Consider the following 18,991-nt stretch of genomic DNA (forward strand, 5'->3'; position numbering starts at 1 on the left):
TTTCTCCGGTCCCAAATAGCCGGTTCTTCTTGTCAAAGCCCTTCACAGCCTTGTAGTACGACCGAATCTCATCGGGAGACTATCCAGGTGGCAATGGTTGACTCATCTCCTCATTGTAAGCATTCTGAAAAAACTGACAAAATCGTCATAAATGATAAATATATATATATATATATATATATATATATATATATATATATATATATATATATATATAGGAATGAGATCATGTGAGGATACACTATCTTTTTGAGGATTGAGGATGTCGTTACAATATCAGAGGTTCTTCAATACAATATCACAGGTTATTCGATAAAATATCACAAAAAAAAAACACCTGTGCAAAAAAAAAAAAAAAAATTGGCAAAGGTCAAATTTTCCGTGATATTGTATTGAAGAACTTGTGATATTGTATTCATTAATCCCAATCCTCAAATATTTAGGAGTTCTCACCGGATCCTGACTGTAACACCCGCAAATTTCTCATTCTGACATTTAAAATTTATTTAACCGTTCGATTACTTTATTTCATATTTTTAAATTATTTAATTTAATTAACCTCCTTTTGAACATAAATTTTATAAAATTTACATTCTTACAAGCTTCTTTATATAAAATAAATATTTCAGTCGGATAATAATAATTGTGACGATAATAATAGTTTCCGTCTAGCAGGATCGTCGCATTTCTCTTATAAAGCTTTTTCAATTCGGACCAACCCGATTCCGACAACACTCACTCTTACACTCTAACTTAATGATTATTATTATTATTATTATTATTATTATTATTATTATTATTATTATTATTATTATTATTATTATTATTATTATTATTATTATTATTATTATTATTATTATTATTATTATTATTATTATTATTATTATTATTATTATTATTATTATTATTATTATTATTATTATTATTATTATTATTATTATTATTATTATTATTATTATTATTATTATTATTATTATTATTATTATTATTATTATTATTATTATTGGTGTTGTACCTTATCCCCACCCCCGTCACTTTCCCCCTTCCATTATTTTCCCAATTCTTTTTCAATCCACAGCAACAACAACAATCAACAGCAAATCACAATTTTTTTCCTCCCGAGCTTCAAACTCCGATTTCTCTTCCGTTTCTTAACCAAATTCGATAATTTTTGCACCAATGGCTTCCTCTCCTCGACCTCCTTCTTTGTATGTAAGAAAGAGTCCAACTTTCATCTTGTTTCATTCGGCTGTCTTTCGAAGGATGCGGATTTTGGGTTGATTTATTCCATTTTGGGTTCGGAGTCATCCCTGGGCAGTTCCTGTGGCGTTTAGGAGAGCAAAAAAAGGTAACGGTGATAGATTACTCGACATTATGTCAAGATTTCGTGTTTATATGTCGTAGTTTGTTACTAGTAGTATTAAAGTGTGAATCTTTGCATCTCTTTCTTGGACTGTTTTTGAATGATTGAATGTGACGGAATACTACGAGATTTTCAACTTCAATTGCAGAAATTACATGACCTATAATTAGTTGGCAGTGTATATGTTGAATTGGAGATTTGTGTTCTTCTGTCTCAAAAGCTCCGTATATCCAAATGATGCTTTAATAATTATTAATCGTAAATGGTTTTCTGCGTCTTCAACCTTCTAACTGGGTTAATCTAAACCAACGTTTTGTTGTATGTTAGACTTTAGTATATTAGCTGTCTGAGTTCTTAAAATGGACCGTGTTGGCACGACTTTATTCGGTTTCATATACTGTTTTGGCTCGGGTTTCTAGGAAGGAAATTGGACTGTTGTGGGGATGGTATAATGCAGATCTCGGGACTGTTTTGGGCATGAAAATGGTGTCTTTCGGGACTGTTTTTGGGCGTAAGAATGGATGTTTTGACACGGTTTAAGTAGCCTTATAGGGTTGTTTTGGGTTATTCGGAATGAGGGATTTTATGGACCATTTTTGGACAGTCGAAAGTGATTGACATATGGGCTGTTGTTGCACAGTTTTTGGTGTCCCTGTGGTTAGTGTTGAATGCTGTGACGTGTGAGTTAATGAATTTTCGTCTCATGTATATACGTGCGTGCTTTTACCTTGTTAATTTCGTTAATGTTTATGGTGGCTGGGTAGTTGTACTATATGTTAAAAACCTGTCTTTTGACTTGCTGTTGGCCTCGGCTTAAGGGCGTGCTGGGCAGTGTGTGTAGTGTGTGTAGTCTGGTTGTGCCGAGGCCATGGCCTGTTTTCACTATGGGATATAGTTGGTTTGAGCACGGCTGAGTTGGGTGGGTAATGGTGACTGTTTGGGCGAGAGTAGGAGGATGTCTAGGGACTCGGCAGTGAGCTACTTGCGGCCAGGACAGTGAGATACTGATGGCCTGGATAGAGGGCTACTAGTGGCTTGGGCAGTGGCCTGGCTGGGGTACGGGTTGTGGCTAAGGCGGGCTAGTTGTAGTCCTAGTTGCGGGTTGAGGTGTGACCATGTTGGCCATGGCGTAGCCTGTGTGGGATGTTTTTGTTGTGTCGATTTTAATTCGTATTTAATTTATTTGAATTTCCATCTAGTGTTTTATATAATGTAATTCGTTAATATCACTCTTTTACACATTTATTCATTTGGGCTCACCATATTCCATCTTTTGGGCTTGTTATGTATCATCAAGGGAAGCTTGGGAGGTTTTATCATTTGGGTTTGAAGTGTTCATTTGTTTGGGCTTGTTGTGTTAATTTGGTTGGGCTCCCTTTGTTTCTTTGTTTGGGCTTATGATGGTTCACATGTTGGGCTCATAAATGAGTCACTTGAGCTTTGTCACATTTTATTCCGTAATTTCATATAACGTGAATTATTCATTGTCACTCATGATATTTTATTTAACCGGCACACTAAATCATAAAATGGAATATTTATTATTATAAAATAAGTTTGAGTTATTTATTATTAAACAGTTATTTGTGAAGAGTCATATTCTTGATAATGCCATGTATTGTTCTGTTGTGAGAGTCTCGGTCCTATCGGATACTAAGGGTGAGCTATAAGCCCTCTAGTTGCGATATGACCGTTGGGATTGATGTTCCCATCCGTACTCTTGGTGATATGCAAGCCATGAGTATGAATGTAACATTAATGGTCCCGTGTCATATGATGTTTGCATGATCATTCTTACTCTTATTGTGAAGTGTGACGTTTTACATTGTGTGACTACTTGACATTCCTTATTTACCCCTTTCGGACCTTTGGTTACGAGTGTGTGCCATGTTTCCGGATTGGGTTATCTTTCTCTTTCGGACCTTTGGTTACGGGTGTGTGCCATGTTTTTGAATTAGGATATCCTTCCGCCTTTTTTCGGACCTTTGGTTACGGGTGTGTGCCATGTTTCCGATTAGAGGTTACTCGACCTTTGGTTACGAGTGTGTGCCATGTTTCGAGTCTTGGATACGATTGGTATATCGTTTGTCGAATCGGGTGACGTCCATCACGAGAGTCTGGATCCAGGTTTAGACTAGGACCGTATTATGATCGTCGTCCTACCAAGAGGTTGGAGTCTAGATGGTTTGTCTTGTGAGTTCATACTAAGTATATGTCTTACACTTGTTGAGTCGTGTCAATATGAGTTGGTTGGCTTGATAATTCTATTTCCTTGATTGCATATTTATTCTCATATATCATGCCTATTCTATTAAGAAAGTATTATGCCTGTTTCATCATGATTATTCATTATATCTCCTTGTTCTCCATTGTTCATATATGATGCATGATCTACATGTTTAATTAAGTGGTTGTTTACTTGCATTTCGACATTTTGTGGCTGGGAGAACCTTGAGTTACTCCCCACTAACTGTGGAGTTCATGTTTACATGAATGACAGGTATTAGTGATGCATTCATGGGGTGAAGACATGTGTGAGGTAGCGAGCACTTCGGCCTAGTAGTTGGTTTATTAGGATTGTTTGGACCTACCTTTTATTGTATTGTCATTCGAGGGATATATTTTCCCTAACCTCGACTATCACGTTTGTATAATTTAAACTTTCTTTTCGCATTCTTTATTTATGTTTTAGATTTTAATGAACCCGCGCTTTAAATTTTAAAAGTTTCAAAAATTTCCTAATTTCTGCTTGAATTTATAAGTTATGTTTTCCGCTTTATCGCGGGGTGTCACAGTTGGTATCAGAGCATATGTTGCTCCCGACGCACACACGTGTACCCCGAATTTAAACTTGAACTTGACCTTTAATAATGAATGAGAGATGGGTAGAATTAAGGACCTAAGTTGGTAGTCTCTTTGTGTATGCTTCGTGGTAGGTTCTAACATGTTTGTTGATTGTCATCTGTTTTTGTGGCCTTGGATCGACAAACCATGAGCTTACCCGTGTTGTGATCAAACCTTGGTGCCTAGTGCCGAAAACTGAAGATTTGTTCAACCTTTGAAGAATGCTTCTCCTTCCTCGAAGATGTTTCCCATTCTTTGTGTACCTTATTTTATTCTTTATCTCTTGATGCTTATTCCTCCTTCTAAATCCTCTTTTCTTTTTCCTTGAAAGTTACTCTTGTATTCCCTAACTTGTCCTTTGTCCCTTGCTTCTCCTCCCTTGTCGCCTTGTTGATAGTTCTCTTTATTTTGTGGGATGTTAGTCTTGGTTGGATAATTTGACTTTTGAGGAGTTTGTTTGTGGTTGACCCATAACCCTGGCTTTGAGAGGTTGTGATGTTAGAAAGACTTAGGTGGTGTGAGGAGACATACTTAATGATTCTTATACCTAGTTCCTTGGTAAAGTAAGTATAATTGATCGGTGGAATTTTCTGTGTTAAGTGTGAGTTGCCTATGATACTAAGATTATGGAACTTGGTCTTGTTGTTTATACTTGGAAGTTTGAGTTGAGCTCTAGGTTAGCATAGTCGGTACACTTTTGGGAGTGTTGCGATGATTACATAGAACCATGTTATGTGAGAGTTGTTTCTAGTTTTGGAATCTCATTTGGGTATTCACCTTGCGGTAAGGAGGATTAGGAGCCGGAGCTCTTGAGATGTAATTATAAGTTAGGATGATAGAATGTGCAAAAGAACTTTGGAATTTGGATATTTGATTGAGAGTTTTACCATTTTGAGAAACTCATAGTTGACACTAGTTGGATATGAGTATAACTTTGTTAGAAGCTTTGACCTTGATCTCGTGGAGGTTCTTTGTAGATGTTGAGGATTTGAAGTGGTGAAATCACACTTATAGTGAAGTAACTTGTTTCATGGGATAGCTTAAGATGATGTAACATAAGTGTTTTGAGGAAATCCTTAGGAGTGTTGTGGTTATAAGTTTTGTTGTTAGGAAGTTTTCGGAACCGTTTAGGATGATGTTGTTGTTTGAGATTTGAGTACCTGGCGTTTCCTTGTTGTCTAATTTCCTTTCTTCTTTACCATAAGCCTTACCGTTCATACCTCTCTTGCTCGCTTCATCATGCTCCTCCTTTAAGTTTGACACTTGTAACCTTTGAAACTCTATCTTTGACCTCCTTGTTGACCTTACCTCGAACCTTACCCCTAGGAAGTTCATCATAGCTCTTTTGTTGGTTAAGTTTGAACTCTCTTAGCGTACTTTTTTTTTATGCTATCTAAGTTACTTTTCTTTTGTCCAACTTCTAAACTTTTCAAGCTACCAATTTTGATCCGTTCTTAAAAGTTTGTGTTACCTTTGCAAAACCTTACCCATTTTCAAAAATTTGAAAATGAAAAATTGATTTAGTTCCCTATTTGTTCTTTGAATATAAACTCATTTATCATGATTTTAATTGCTAAACCCGAGATTTCTTAAATTTTATCCAATTACTATTAATTTTGATCTATTTATGATTTCTTTGTCAAGGCTTAATGTTACATTTTCACAAATTTAACTCCCTTTTGAGTTTAAAGGTGAAACCTTCATTTTTATTTTGACTTTTGCGAAAGAAAATTTGAGTAGATTATCTTTTTCTTTTAATTTTGACGTTGATCGGATGTTAGAACTCGATATTGGAGACGTTTGATAACTTGTTCTACGTTTGTCGGCGAATTGATTTTGTTTTAAATCTGTCTTTGACTTGGAAAGTTAGCGTTCTTGTGTGCACGACAAGAGGAATTTCGTTCCATGAATGAGACTTATACTTTTGAAAACTCTCCGTTAATGTTTTTGAAAATTTTGATTTTTTATTTATACAATGATTTACATTTCGACTTGGTTATGTCGGAAAATTTTATTTGAAACTTTTGAAAGAATTTTAATTCTTACGATAAGTAACCTTTTAATGTTTTGGTTGCCGATTTCAAAAGGTCCAATTTTACTTTTATAACCTTTCATTTCTACTTTCACGTTTCGAGGACGAAACTTTTTAAAATATGGGGTGATTGTAACACCCGCAAATTTATCATTCTGACATTTAAAATTTATTTAACCGTTTGATTACTTTATTTCATATTTTTAAATTATTAAATTTAATTAACCTCCTTTTGAACATAAATTTTATAAAATTTACATTCTTACAAGCTTGTTTATATAAAATAAATATTTCAGTCGGATAATAATAATTGTGACGATAATAATAGTTTCCGTCTAGCAGGATCGTCGCATTTCTCTTATAAAGCTTTTTCAATTCGGACCAACCTGATTCCGACAACACTCACTCTTACACTCTAACTTAATGATTCTTATTATTATTATTATTATTATTATTATTATTATTATTATTATTATTATTATTATTATTATTATTATTATTATTATTATTATTATTATTATTATTATTATTATTATTATTATTATTATTATTATTATTGGTGTTGTACCTTATCCCCACCCCCGTCACTTTCCCCCTTCCATTATTTTCCCAATTCTTTTTCAATCCACAGCAACAACAACAATCAACAACAAATCACAATTTTTTTCCTTCCGAGCTTCAAACTCCAATTTCTCTTCCGTTTCTTAACCAAATTCGATAATTTTTGCACCAATGGCTTCCTCTCCTCGTCCTCCTTCTTTGTATGTAAGAAAGAGTCCAGCTTTCATCTTGTTTCATTCGACCGTCTTTCGAAGGATGCGGATTTTTGGTTGATTTATTCCATTTTGGGTTCGGAGTCATCCCTGGGCAGTTCCTGTGGCGTTTAGGAGAGCAAAAAAAGGTAACGGTGATAGGTTACTCGACATTATGTCAAGATTTCGTGTTTATATGTCGTAGTTTGTTACTAGTAGTATTAAAGTGTGAATCTTTGCATCTCTTTCTTGGACTGTTTTTGAATGATTGAATGTGACGGAATACTACGAGATTTTCAACTTCAATTGCAGAAATTACATGACCTATAGTTAGTTGGCAGTGTATATGTTGAATTGGAGATTTGTGTTCTTCTGTCTCAAAAGCTCCGTATATCCAAATGATGCTTTAATAACTATTAATCGTAAATGGTTTTCTGCGTCTTCAACCTTCTAATCAAGGTTAATCTAAACCAACGTTTTGTTGTATGTTAGACTTTAGTATATTAGCTGTCTGAGTTCTTAAAATGGACCGTGTTGGCACGACTTTATTCGGTTTCATATACTGTTTTGGCTCGGGTTTCTAGGAAGGAAATTGGACTGTTGTGGGGATGGTATAATGCAGATCTCGGGACTGTTTTGGGCATGAAAATGGTGTCTTTCGGGACTGTTTTTGGGCGTAAGAATGGATGTTTTGACACGGTTTAAGTAGCCTTATGGGGTTGTTTTGGGTAGTCGGAATGAGGGATTTTATGGACCATTTTTGGACAGTCGAAAGTGATTGACATATGGGCTGTTGTTGCACAGTTTTTGGTGTCCCTGTGGTTAGTGTTGAATACTGTGACGTGTGAGTTGATGAATTTCCGTCTCATGTATATACGTGCGTGCTTTTACCTTGTTAATTTCGTTAATGTTTATGGTGGCTGGGTAGTTGTACTATATGTTAAAAACCTGTCTTTTGACTTGCTGTTGGCCTCGGCTTAAGGGTGTGCTGGGCAGTGTGTGTAGTGTGTGTAGTCTAGTTGTGCCGAGGCCATGGCTTGTTTTCACTATGGGATATAGTTGGTTTGAGCACGGCTGAGTTGGGTGGGTAATGGTGACTGTTTGGGCGAGAGTAGGAGGATGTCTAGGGACTCGGCAGTGAGCTACTTGCGGCCAGGACAGTGAGATATTGATGGCCTGGACAGAGGGCTACTAGTGGCTTGGGCAGTGGCCTGGCTGGGGTACGGGTTGTGGCTAAGGCTGGCTAGTTGTAGTCCTAGTTGCGGGTTGAGGTGTGACCATGTTGGCCATGGCGTAGCCTGTGTGGGATGTTTTTGTTGTGTCGATTTTAATTCGTATTTAATTTATTTGAATTTCCATCTAGTGTTTTATATAATGTAATTCGTTAATATCACTCTTTTACACATTTATTCATTTGGGCTCACCATATTCCATCTTTTGGGCTTGTTATGTATCATCAAGGGAAGCTTGGGAGGTTTTATCATTTGGGTTTGAAGTGTTCATTTGTTTGGGCTTGTTGTGTTAATTTGGTTGGGCTCCCTTTGTTTCTTTGTTTGGGCTTATGATGGTTCACATGTTGGGCTCATAAATGAGTCACTTGAGCTTTGTCACATTTTATTCCGTAATTTCATATAACGTGAATTATTCATTGTCACTCATGATATTTTATTTAACCGGCATGCTAAATCATAAAATGGAATATTTATTATTATAAAGCAAGTTTGAGTTATTTATTATTAAACAGTTATTTGTGAAGAGTCATATTCTTGATAATGCCATGTATTGTTCTGTTGTGAGAGTCTCGGTCCTATCGGATACTAGGGGTGAGCTATAAGCCCTTTAGTTGCGATATGACTGTTGGGATTGATGTTCCCATCCGTCCTCTTGGTGAGATGCAAGCCATGAGTATGAATGTGACATTAATGGTCCCGTGTCATATGATGTTTGCATGATCATTCTTACTCTTATTGTGAAGTGTGACGTTTTACATTGTGTGACTACTTGACATTCCTTATTTACCTCTTTCGGACCTTTGGTTACGAGTGTGTGCCATGTTTTCGGATTGGGTTATCTTTCTCTTTCGGACCTTTGGTTACGGGTGTGTGCCATGTTTCCGAATTAGGATATCCTTCCGCCTTTCTTCGGACCTTTGGTTACGGGTGTGTGTGCCATGTTTCCGATTAGAGGTTACTCGACCTTTGGTTACGAGTGTGTGCCATGTTTCGAGTCTTGGATACGATTGGTATATCGTTTGTCGAATCGGGTGACGTCCATCCCGAGAGTCTGGATCCAGGTTTAGACTAGGACCGTACTATGATCGTCGTCCTACCAAGAGGTTGGAGTGTAGATGGGTTGTCTTGTGAGTTCATACTAAGTATATGTCTTATACTTGTTGAGTCGTGTCAATATGAGTTGGTTGGCTTGATAATTCTATTTCTTTGATTGCATATTTATTCTCATATATCATGCCTATTCTATTAAGAAAGTATTATGCCTGTTTCATCATGATTATTCATTATATCTCCTTGTTCTCCATTGTTCATATATGATGCATGATCTACATGTTTAATTATGTGGTTGTTTACTTGCATTTCGACATTTTATGGCTGGGAGAACCTTGAGTTACTCCCCACTGACTGTGGCGTTCATGTTTACATGAATGACAGGTATTAGTGATGCATTCATGGGGTGAAGACATGTGTGAACTAGCGAGCACGTCGGCCTAGTAGTTGGTTTATTAGGATTGTTTGGACCTACCTTTTATTGTATTGTCATTCGAGGGATATATTTTCCGTCACCTCGACTATCACGTTTGTATAATTTAAACTTTCTTTCCGCATTCTTTATTTATGTTTTGGATTTTAATGAACCCGCGCTTTAAATTTTAAAAGTTTCAAAAATTTCCTAATTTCCGCTTGAATTTATAAGTTATGTTTTCCGCTTTATCGCGGGGTGTCACACCGACTATCAAGTGAGTCTAGGTATCTTAGGTGAGTCTAGCATTTTAATCTCATCCATTAGATCTACTCCTAATCAACGGCTGAGATTAAATCTCAGAAATTATAACAAACCTATAAAAGCTAAGAATTCAAACATCCCCCTCATAATTCAGTTTCATTTTCTCTCTCCTCCGTCTCTTTCCCTCGCTTTCTCTATCTCTCTCTCTAAGTCAAAATAATCCTCTAAATCAAGCAAACAAACCCTAGGTTCCTATTTTTTACTCGCTTTTATCAATTCATTCACAAATCAATCAAATTCGTCTGTTTTCCAGGTTCTCGTTGCTACAATGGATGCAGATTCTACCGACATTAACATGCAAATAGGTAATTTCCGTAATCCTTTCCTTTTCAGTTTTCCTTTTCGCGATTTCATCTGGATTCTATGTCGCTGATCATTCGCTATTGTAATTTCATTATTCCGTTGCTTTTCAGTTTTTTAGGTTAATCGCTTTTATGTTTGCTTCAATTTTAATGACATCCGTTCACTTCTACTTCAATTTGACGGTGTCCTTTCCTTTGATTATTCTCGTATTTGCTTTTCTCTTAAATATTAGGTGAAATATCCTTGTATTTGTTGTTTTTCCTATCGAATTTTCATATTTGCGTTCTCCTCTGCTTCTGCTTACAATCGCAGTTGCTCTATCGTCACATTCCGTCAATTTTGATTATATTTGTCTTTATTCTGTTGCTTTTCAGTTTTTTAGGTTAATCGATTTTATGTTTGCTTCAATTTTAATGAAATCCGTTCACTTCTACTTCAATTTACGGTCTCCTTTCCTTTGATTATACTTGTAGTTGCTTTTGTCTTAAATATTAGGTCAAATATCCTTGTATTTGTTGATTTTCTCGTTCAATTTCGGTCAAATTTCATCATATTTGACATCTTTTCCTGTCTTGTATATTCCTGTTCCCCTGTCTGTATATTCCAGTTCTGCTGTCAATGCTTACAGGCTCAGCTTGTTACAATATCAATGTTAGTGTAACACAATCACATATATTCATTTTCCATTGCACATATAACATATGCTGTACCACTTCTGGATGTCCTCTTGTTCTCAACATTTACTTTCAATGTACTTTAGTTTCTTGTTCTAAATTGTAGTCCAAATTCTTCGCATATTTCCTGTTCTCCCGTCCATCCTTATGTCACTACATTGTCATAGTACTAGTATTATCAGAATAATGTTACTCTTTGTAATACCACCGTTGTATTTCAGTCACTAATACTCGTATTTTCCTTTTTGTATTACATGACAAGTCATCACACTCAATCCCATTCTACGCCAATTGTCCAAGAGCAACCCAATCCTCAACCAAATAATCATCTTGTTCTGTCTCACACGCCTAATGGAGGTGAGCGCTGGATGCGTGTGGTTGAGCATAAGTTTAGACCTACCATTGGTGCGCTTTCGCCTCCCTTGAGGCTGGAATCAAGTTCTACGAGGTTTATGCTCGGGCATGTGGATTTACCCCTCGGAAGCACAAAGACGAAAACACTACGAGGTGGTGTTCCACACCAAAAATTCGTAGTCCGCAACCGTCAAGGGTTCAGGGAATCTAAACCAAAACAAATGTCCCGAAACCAAGGATGATGAGAATATGGGTGATGGTTCGTCCCACGCCTAGTACATTACACTACGAGTTAAAATCACAAGAATTGGATGCCGAGCGTACGCCGTTTGCCCTTCTACATAGCCTTGATGGCCCACTATGATTGACGAGTTTTAAAGTCCACAATCATCGCCTCACCTCTCGTGTGTAATGAGATCTCGATAAGATTTCACGATCCTTGATATGTTCCGAAGACGCTTATCTTGGACAACTCCAAGTTGAATATTGGCGCTGGATTGACCTTTAGACAAAGTTAAGGAACTTGTCAATGGGTATGAAAATATCGGTGCTACATTGATAGATTTTAAGAACTTTCAAAGAGATATCAAGTGCTACATTGGTTTAAGAGATGCTGACCTTTTCATCGATCGACTCGAGAAACTCAAAGCGACCCAACCCCGCCTACTTCGCCTATGATGTTGATCCGCAAAACCGTCTAACAAAGTTCTTTTGGGCTGATGCTACATGTATTAGAAACTACTCATTCTTTGGGGATGCTTTGTGAGCTTCGACCCTACTTACTAACCAAAAAGTATGATATGGTTTTTACACCATTCACAGTGTTAATCACCACGAAAGTCGTGTTGTTTGCCGGTTGTCTCCTGTTACACGAGGATGACATCTCCTTCCAATGGACCTTTCAAAGATTTCTTGACCGGCATGGGACAAAAAGAGCCGCAGTTCATGATCACGGATTAATGCCCTGGCATAAAGAAGGTAATAGTGTGACAATGTTACTGTAACAGACTTACTTAAATTTATTGTACCACAAATTTTTGACTCCAACTACCATTGTTCCATCTTTTCCTCTTTTACAAGGTTATTCAATAACAATGTTACTGTAACTAAATTACTAACATATAATTTACTCACTTGCTCTTTCCCTATCACTGGTCAATATCACGTTCAATTGTTGTTTCATTATGACTGGCATACAACAGCTTTCCTTCATTTTCAAGACATCTAGGCATCGTTATTGTATGTGGCATATTACACAAAAGATCACGGACAAAGTTGGTTCAACACTCTGCAGAGACACGGACTTCCTTGCTCGCTTCAACGCTATTGTTTGGGACCCCGATATGGAGCCGTCGGAGTTCAAGAGAAGTGGCGAAGGTCATTTCGATTTCGAGAAGATAATGATTGGTTGACTACAATGTTCGACGACAGACACCATTGGATTCCTGCCTACCATCGTGACCTTGCCTTGGGCTGCATATTAAGAACAACACAGCGATCAGAAAGTACAAATTCGTTTTTCAAGTGCTATGAGAATCACTTTGGTACACTGGTCGAATTTTGGATGAGGTAAACAACTCTTTTTCATTCCTTAGAGTACCCGGGAACAGTGTATGTTACACTACCATTGTTTCATTATTACATAAATAATTTGTTGCCGAATCCTTGTTGTATTAAAACCAGGTTCCAAACTGCTATGGACCAGCAGCGCTATACACGAAGGTGCGATGATTATAATAGCGACCACTCATTCCCTGAGCTTAAGACAGAATTACCTATAGAAAAGCATGGCGCTATTATATACACACATGCTGTGTTCAAGGTGTTTCAAGAAGAAGTAATGGCTGCTGATTCATGTGGTGTTGATGACTTTGAGAAGGAGGAGCATGTGCACATAATTCATATAATCGATGCTGAGACAGAAAGAATTTTCAAGGTGAGGTTGGACCTTAGAAGCACAGATGTAGTATGCGAGTATAAACTGTTCGAAAGAATTGGATTACTCTGCAGACATATTGTGTGGGTGTATAAGGGCAAAGGAATTGGGCGAATACCAAGCAAGTAAATTGTAGATCGTTGGCTAAATAACACACACGCAGCGAACATGTTTCATTCGAAAACATTATTACAAAGGATGTTTGACTTGTTACAAGAATTATTTTACAAAGAACATTGTAACCATAATTTCTTATAGTAACATTGTCACCATGATAAACAAGAACCTCTGCTTTTTACTTCCGTGCTTGATTCGAATGGGAATGTCATTGAGGATTCATATATGGCTACGTCCTGATAATGATCATTTGTGCAACGTATGGTCGAGTTCCGTCGGATAGTTGGTGTTCTCAAAACTTTACCTGCTGAACACACGGAAGAGTTAGCGTCCCTCCTAGTTGAGTTCCGCAGGTTATGTATTGAACCGCTTACAAAAGACCAAGAGATGGAGATTCTGGGCTGCAGCTCGTCGTCCAAGTCACTATCCACCCTCCGAACAAGCACGCAACAAGGGCAACGGAAAAAGATTGAAGTCGCTAAACAATGTGCCATTGAAAAAGAAGCCAAGCCAAAGAGGCTATGTGCATACTGCAAAGAAAGAGTTACCCACGACAGAGAACTTGCCCTCTTCGCATAGGCCGATGAAGCCGCCGAGAAAGCACTCAAAAGAAAAAGTTTGATATCATTATGATGTTACAAAGAAACATTGTGACCTTATCAATAATTAGTAGGATTTTGTGTTGCTTGTGACAATAATATGTCACAAGAAAAATAAAAAGTAGAATTGTGTGTTGCTTTGTGACAATAACATGTCACAAAGAAAAGTCATTCGATTTTCCAACATCATAGTTAACATTTTATACAAAGACTTACAACATTTTATACAAAGAATAAATATTGTTTTAGGACCATTTTCCGTCCCGTTTTAGGAACATATTTCCTAAGTTTTACAGTAACAGTGTTATACTATTTGTTTTGTAAATATGCCCTTTGTTTAAGGATTTCGCGGTGTCACCAAATCCAACCCTAAACCCTTTTCCGTCCCGTTTTAGGAGCGTTTTTCCCCAACATTAAATCCCATCCACGACAGGGTATCACCCGTCCTTCCCTAGGGTTTAGTTTTGGTTTTTTTGCACCACGATTTTTTAAGGAAAAGGGTTTAGGGTTTAGTTTTGGTTTTACTGTAACAGTGTTGTACTACGACCAACCTTTGTTTAAGGAAAAGGGTTTAGGGTTGGATTAGGCGGCTCCGCGAAGCGGTGTCGCCTAATCCAACCCTAAACCCTTTTCCGTCCCGTTTTAGGAGCGTTTTTCCCCAAATTTAAATCCTGTCGTATGTTTTAGGAGCGTTTATCCCAAAATTTAAATCCCGTCCACGGCAGGGTATCACCCGTCCTTCCCTAGGGTTTAGTTTTGGTTTTAATGTAATAGTGTTGTACTACGAACAACCTTTGTTTAAGGAAAAGGGTTTAGGGTTGGATTAGGCAGCTCCGCGAAGCGGTGTCGCCTAATCCAACCCTAAACCCTTTTCCGTCCCGTTTTAGGAGCGTTTTTCCCCAAATTTAAATCCCGTCCACGACAGGGTATCACCCGTCCTTCCCTAGGGTTTAGTTTTGGTTTTTGTGCACCACGATTTTTAAGGAAAAGGGTTTAGGGTTGGATTAGGCGGCTCCGCGAAACGGTGCCGCCTAATCCAACCCTAAACCCTTTTCCGTCCCGTTTTAGAGCGTTGTTCCCCAAATTTAAATCCCGTCCACGACAGGGTATCACCCGTCCTTCCCTAGGGTTTAGTTTTGGTTTTTTTGCACCACGATTTTTTAAGGAAAAGGGTTTAGGGTTGGATTTGGCGGCTCCTCGAAGCGGTGCCACCTAATCCAACCCTAAACCCTTTTCCGTCCCGTTTTAGGAGCGTTATTTCCCCAAATTTAAATCCCGTCCACGACAGGGTATCACCCGTCATTCCCTAGGGTTTAGTTTTGGTTTTATCAGAGTGTTGTTGTACTACGAACAACCTTTGTTTAAGGAAAAGGGTTTAGGGTTTGATTAGGTGGCTCCGCGAAGCGGTGCCGCCTAATCCAACCCTAAACCCTTTTCCGTCTCGTTTTAGGAGCGTTTTTCCCCAAATTTAAATCCCGTCCACGACAAGGTATCACCCGTCCTTCCCTAGGGTTTAGTTTTGGTTTTATCAGAATAATGTTGTACTACGAACAACCTTTGTTTATGGAAAAGGGTTTAGGGTTGGATTAGGCGGCTCCGCGAAGCGGTGCTGCCTAATCCAACCCTAAACCCTTTTCCTTTCTGTTTTAGGAGCGTTTTTCCCCAAATTTAAATCCTGTCCACGACAGTGTATCACCCGTCCTTCCCTAGAGTTTAGTTTTGGTTTTATCAGAATAAAGGTGTTGTACTACGAACAACCTTTGTTTAAGGAAAAGGGTTTAAGGTTGGATTAGGCGGCTCCACGAAGCGGTGCCGCCTAATCCAACCCTAAACCCTTTTCCGTCTCGTTTTAGGAGCGTTTTTCCCCAAATTTAAATCCCGTCCACGACAGGGTATCACCCGTCCTTCCCTAGGGTTTAGTTTTGGTTTTACTGTAACAGTGTTGTACTACGAACAACCTTTGTTTAAGGAAAAGGGTTTAGGGTTGGATTAAGCGGTGCCGCCTAATCCAACCCAAAACCCTTTTCCGTCCCGTTTTAGGAGCGTATTTTGACAATTTTAAACATAGTTACATAATCGTTGTTCAATTTAATATACCACAATTCTAATAGTAAATTGGATAATTAACCGATTTAAGATGTCATTCATTAAACACAAGTGTTACAAACACTGATTAAAAACGAAATACTTCCAAACAAAGAATAAAGAGTTAACTTAAATATAAGTCATCACAAAGAAGCATAAAATCGTAATGATTAAGGAAATATTAAATCTTTTACTCCCTTCTTAGTCGTTTGTTCACAGGAGGAGAATGAACGCTGCTTTCGCCCTCTAGCAACTCCTTTTTCAGAATATTCCTGTAACCTTCCATCTCTTCAATAGCTTTGACAACAAGAGGCCACTTCATGTTAATCGAAGGGTTGACTTTAGCATATGACTCCCTAAGAGCTGTAACACCAAGGAGAAACTGACGGTCTAAATCAGTTTCAGTGTATTTCTTCACCTTATTTTCTTCTAGAAGTTTCCCAATACACTTGTTTTCCTTCATCAGAAACTTGAGATGAGCTTCAGCATTGTTCAAGTCTTTTTCAAGCACTTGTACTCGTTCTAGCATTTCTATTACCTTACTATCAGATGATATAACCTGCTCAAGTAATAAATCTCTATGCCTTGTCATTTCTTCCAGTTCAAACTTGGTGTCTTCCAGTTTCCTTTGAATTCGTTCCATTTTTCTCTTGCTGAAACAAAAAAAAAAAAAAAAAAAAAACCTATTAAAACAGAAAAATAAACTATTTTCCCTAAATTAGAGAAAACAAAACCTATTTATAAACAAACATAAACTGTTTTCCCTAAATTAGAGCAAGGTAGTCATATAATAAATAAAATTTTAGCAACAGTTGTAATATTAAACAATCCATAATCTTTATAGATATTTAATATTACAAAAACTTAAAAAAAAATTAGACATGAAAAACCTTTGAATTTGTCTTGGCTTATTTTTTTGTTTAGAAAATGAAGTGTAAATGTTGAATGAAAATGAGATTATTTATAGATAATTGAAAAAAACAAAACAGTTTTTTTAAAAAAAATTAAAAAAATAACTGCCTTGAAAAATGTCACTTTGAAGAAAGTGAAAACTATTTTAGAAAGATAATCTGCTGTAGATTGTAGAATTCAAAGCGCCAAAACCGTGTGTTACAAAGAATATAATTGTGTTTTTTTAAAATGAGATTATTTATAGATAATTGTGAAAAACAAAACAGTTATTTTTTTTAAAAAAAAAAATTAACTGCTTTAAAAACCACTTTTATTAACTGCTTTGAAAACTGTTTTTAAAATATGATTGATGTTAACCACGTGAATATTCCCCATAATTAAGTCCAGTTATAAATGCTGCACAGAGTGGAGAATTCAAAGCGTCAAAATCTTTTATTATAATTTTCATTTATTACTATCACAGTGTTACAGTAACATTATTTTCATTTTGTCTCGGCTTTTTTTGTTTAAAAAAAAAACACCAACATTTTAAAAACTGTTTTCAAAATTAAATGCTTTAAAAAAACAGTTAATTTTTGAATTCGAAAAGAAAAAATAAGACGTGAAATTTATCCAACCCATGTTTCGTTTTCCCAATGAAGTGCAGTTATAACAGCTGCAAGAGTGAAGAATTCAAAACGTCAAATTATGTTTTCTTTTTTCACTTTTACAATCACACATACATCACATAAACATAGTTAATGAATTTTGCATAAAATAAGTTACTGTTACAGTAACAACCTTATTAGTAATATATTCCAAAATATTCCAAAATATGTTCCACTGTCTATGACAGCCACTATTACGTTGTTAAAGTAACATTGTTTTAGAGTACATCACTTGATTTTCACTTTAAAACGAAGTACAGGCATTTCGGTGTTGAGTGGCTTCGGTTCATTCTCAATCGGTGGTTGTTTGTCTGACAATTCATGTTCCGTTGCCTTCACTTTGAGCATTCTAGCGGCTTCCTCCTTGCAGCCTATATATCAAAGCCGATTGTTTTCTTTGATTTTTTGAAGATTTCAACAGCGTCCAACAATTCAGCCCGTATTTTGTTGATGTCAGCCATGAGCAAACATGCAACAATTTGGGAAGCGCATGCCCGCCGATAAAATGTGTTGTTGAGCAAAGAAGACTTGTTTGAATATCCCAAAAAATTAGAGACGGCTGTCATAGTGATACAGGTTGACTCTTCAAATACGGAAGCTCGTTTCTGCCATTTAAACTTCACATTTACCACAGGATAGCTGAACATTTCAGTTACCCTCACGTCGCCCTTTGTGTCCGTGGTAGTCACTCATGCAATCGGCTCACATCGTAAAAATGCGAACATTAATTTCCTTTTACTATCAATTAAGAAATCAGATAATCAACAATGTTACAAAGATAGGTGTAACAAGAATACGAAACAACATAAAAATGTTACAAGATAGGTATTACTCAGTAACACTCAAATCGAAATCAAATCGAAACATACAATTTGACAACTCGGGGGACTTATCGCTGCTTGGTGCTGCGATGTCGTAAATGAATGAAGACTCCCAGTTAGCATACGATTGGCTATCGATCAAACTAATCTCTTTGTTGAGGAAATTAATACACACACAGAAGTAGTGATAGCCAGCCAAACAAGGTATAAAAATAAGTTCGGCATCAAGTCTGTAATTTGCCTTGCTCGCGTTGATGAAATTATCCCAAATTTCAAACAACTCGTTTTTTTTATCAGACTGTTCACTATCCTCTTGCATCATAGCCAGTAGAGCATGCTGTAGTTTTAAAAAAAAAAATAAAAAAAAATGTAAGGGTTAGATTTCCCTTGTAAAAGAATCATATGTTATTGAACAGAAGCAGGCATTTAACACCGATGCAACTTACCATGTGAGCTAGTCCTAAGTAAAGTATGGTTGGCCCTCGCTTCTTGTGCCTCTTTTGCTGTTCTCGACATAATTCAAGAGTAGAGACC

General features: G+C 36.9%; 1 protein-coding gene across 1 annotated transcript; it reads left to right on the plus strand.

The window, feature by feature from the left end:
- Nucleotides 1-12,757: 12,757 nt before the first annotated feature.
- On the plus strand, nt 12,758-13,405 carry LOC141631990 (protein FAR-RED IMPAIRED RESPONSE 1-like). The gene is made up of 2 exons (XM_074444589.1): nt 12,758-12,909; nt 13,024-13,405. Exons 1-2 carry the CDS (start codon nt 12,758-12,760, stop codon nt 13,403-13,405), a joined length of 534 nt encoding a protein of 177 aa, XP_074300690.1.
- The last annotated feature ends 5,586 nt before the right edge of the window (nt 13,406-18,991 follow it).

Source organism: Silene latifolia, chromosome Y (assembly GCF_048544455.1).
Source record: "Silene latifolia isolate original U9 population chromosome Y, ASM4854445v1, whole genome shotgun sequence".
NCBI classification, from domain to species: Eukaryota; Viridiplantae; Streptophyta; class Magnoliopsida; order Caryophyllales; family Caryophyllaceae; genus Silene; species Silene latifolia.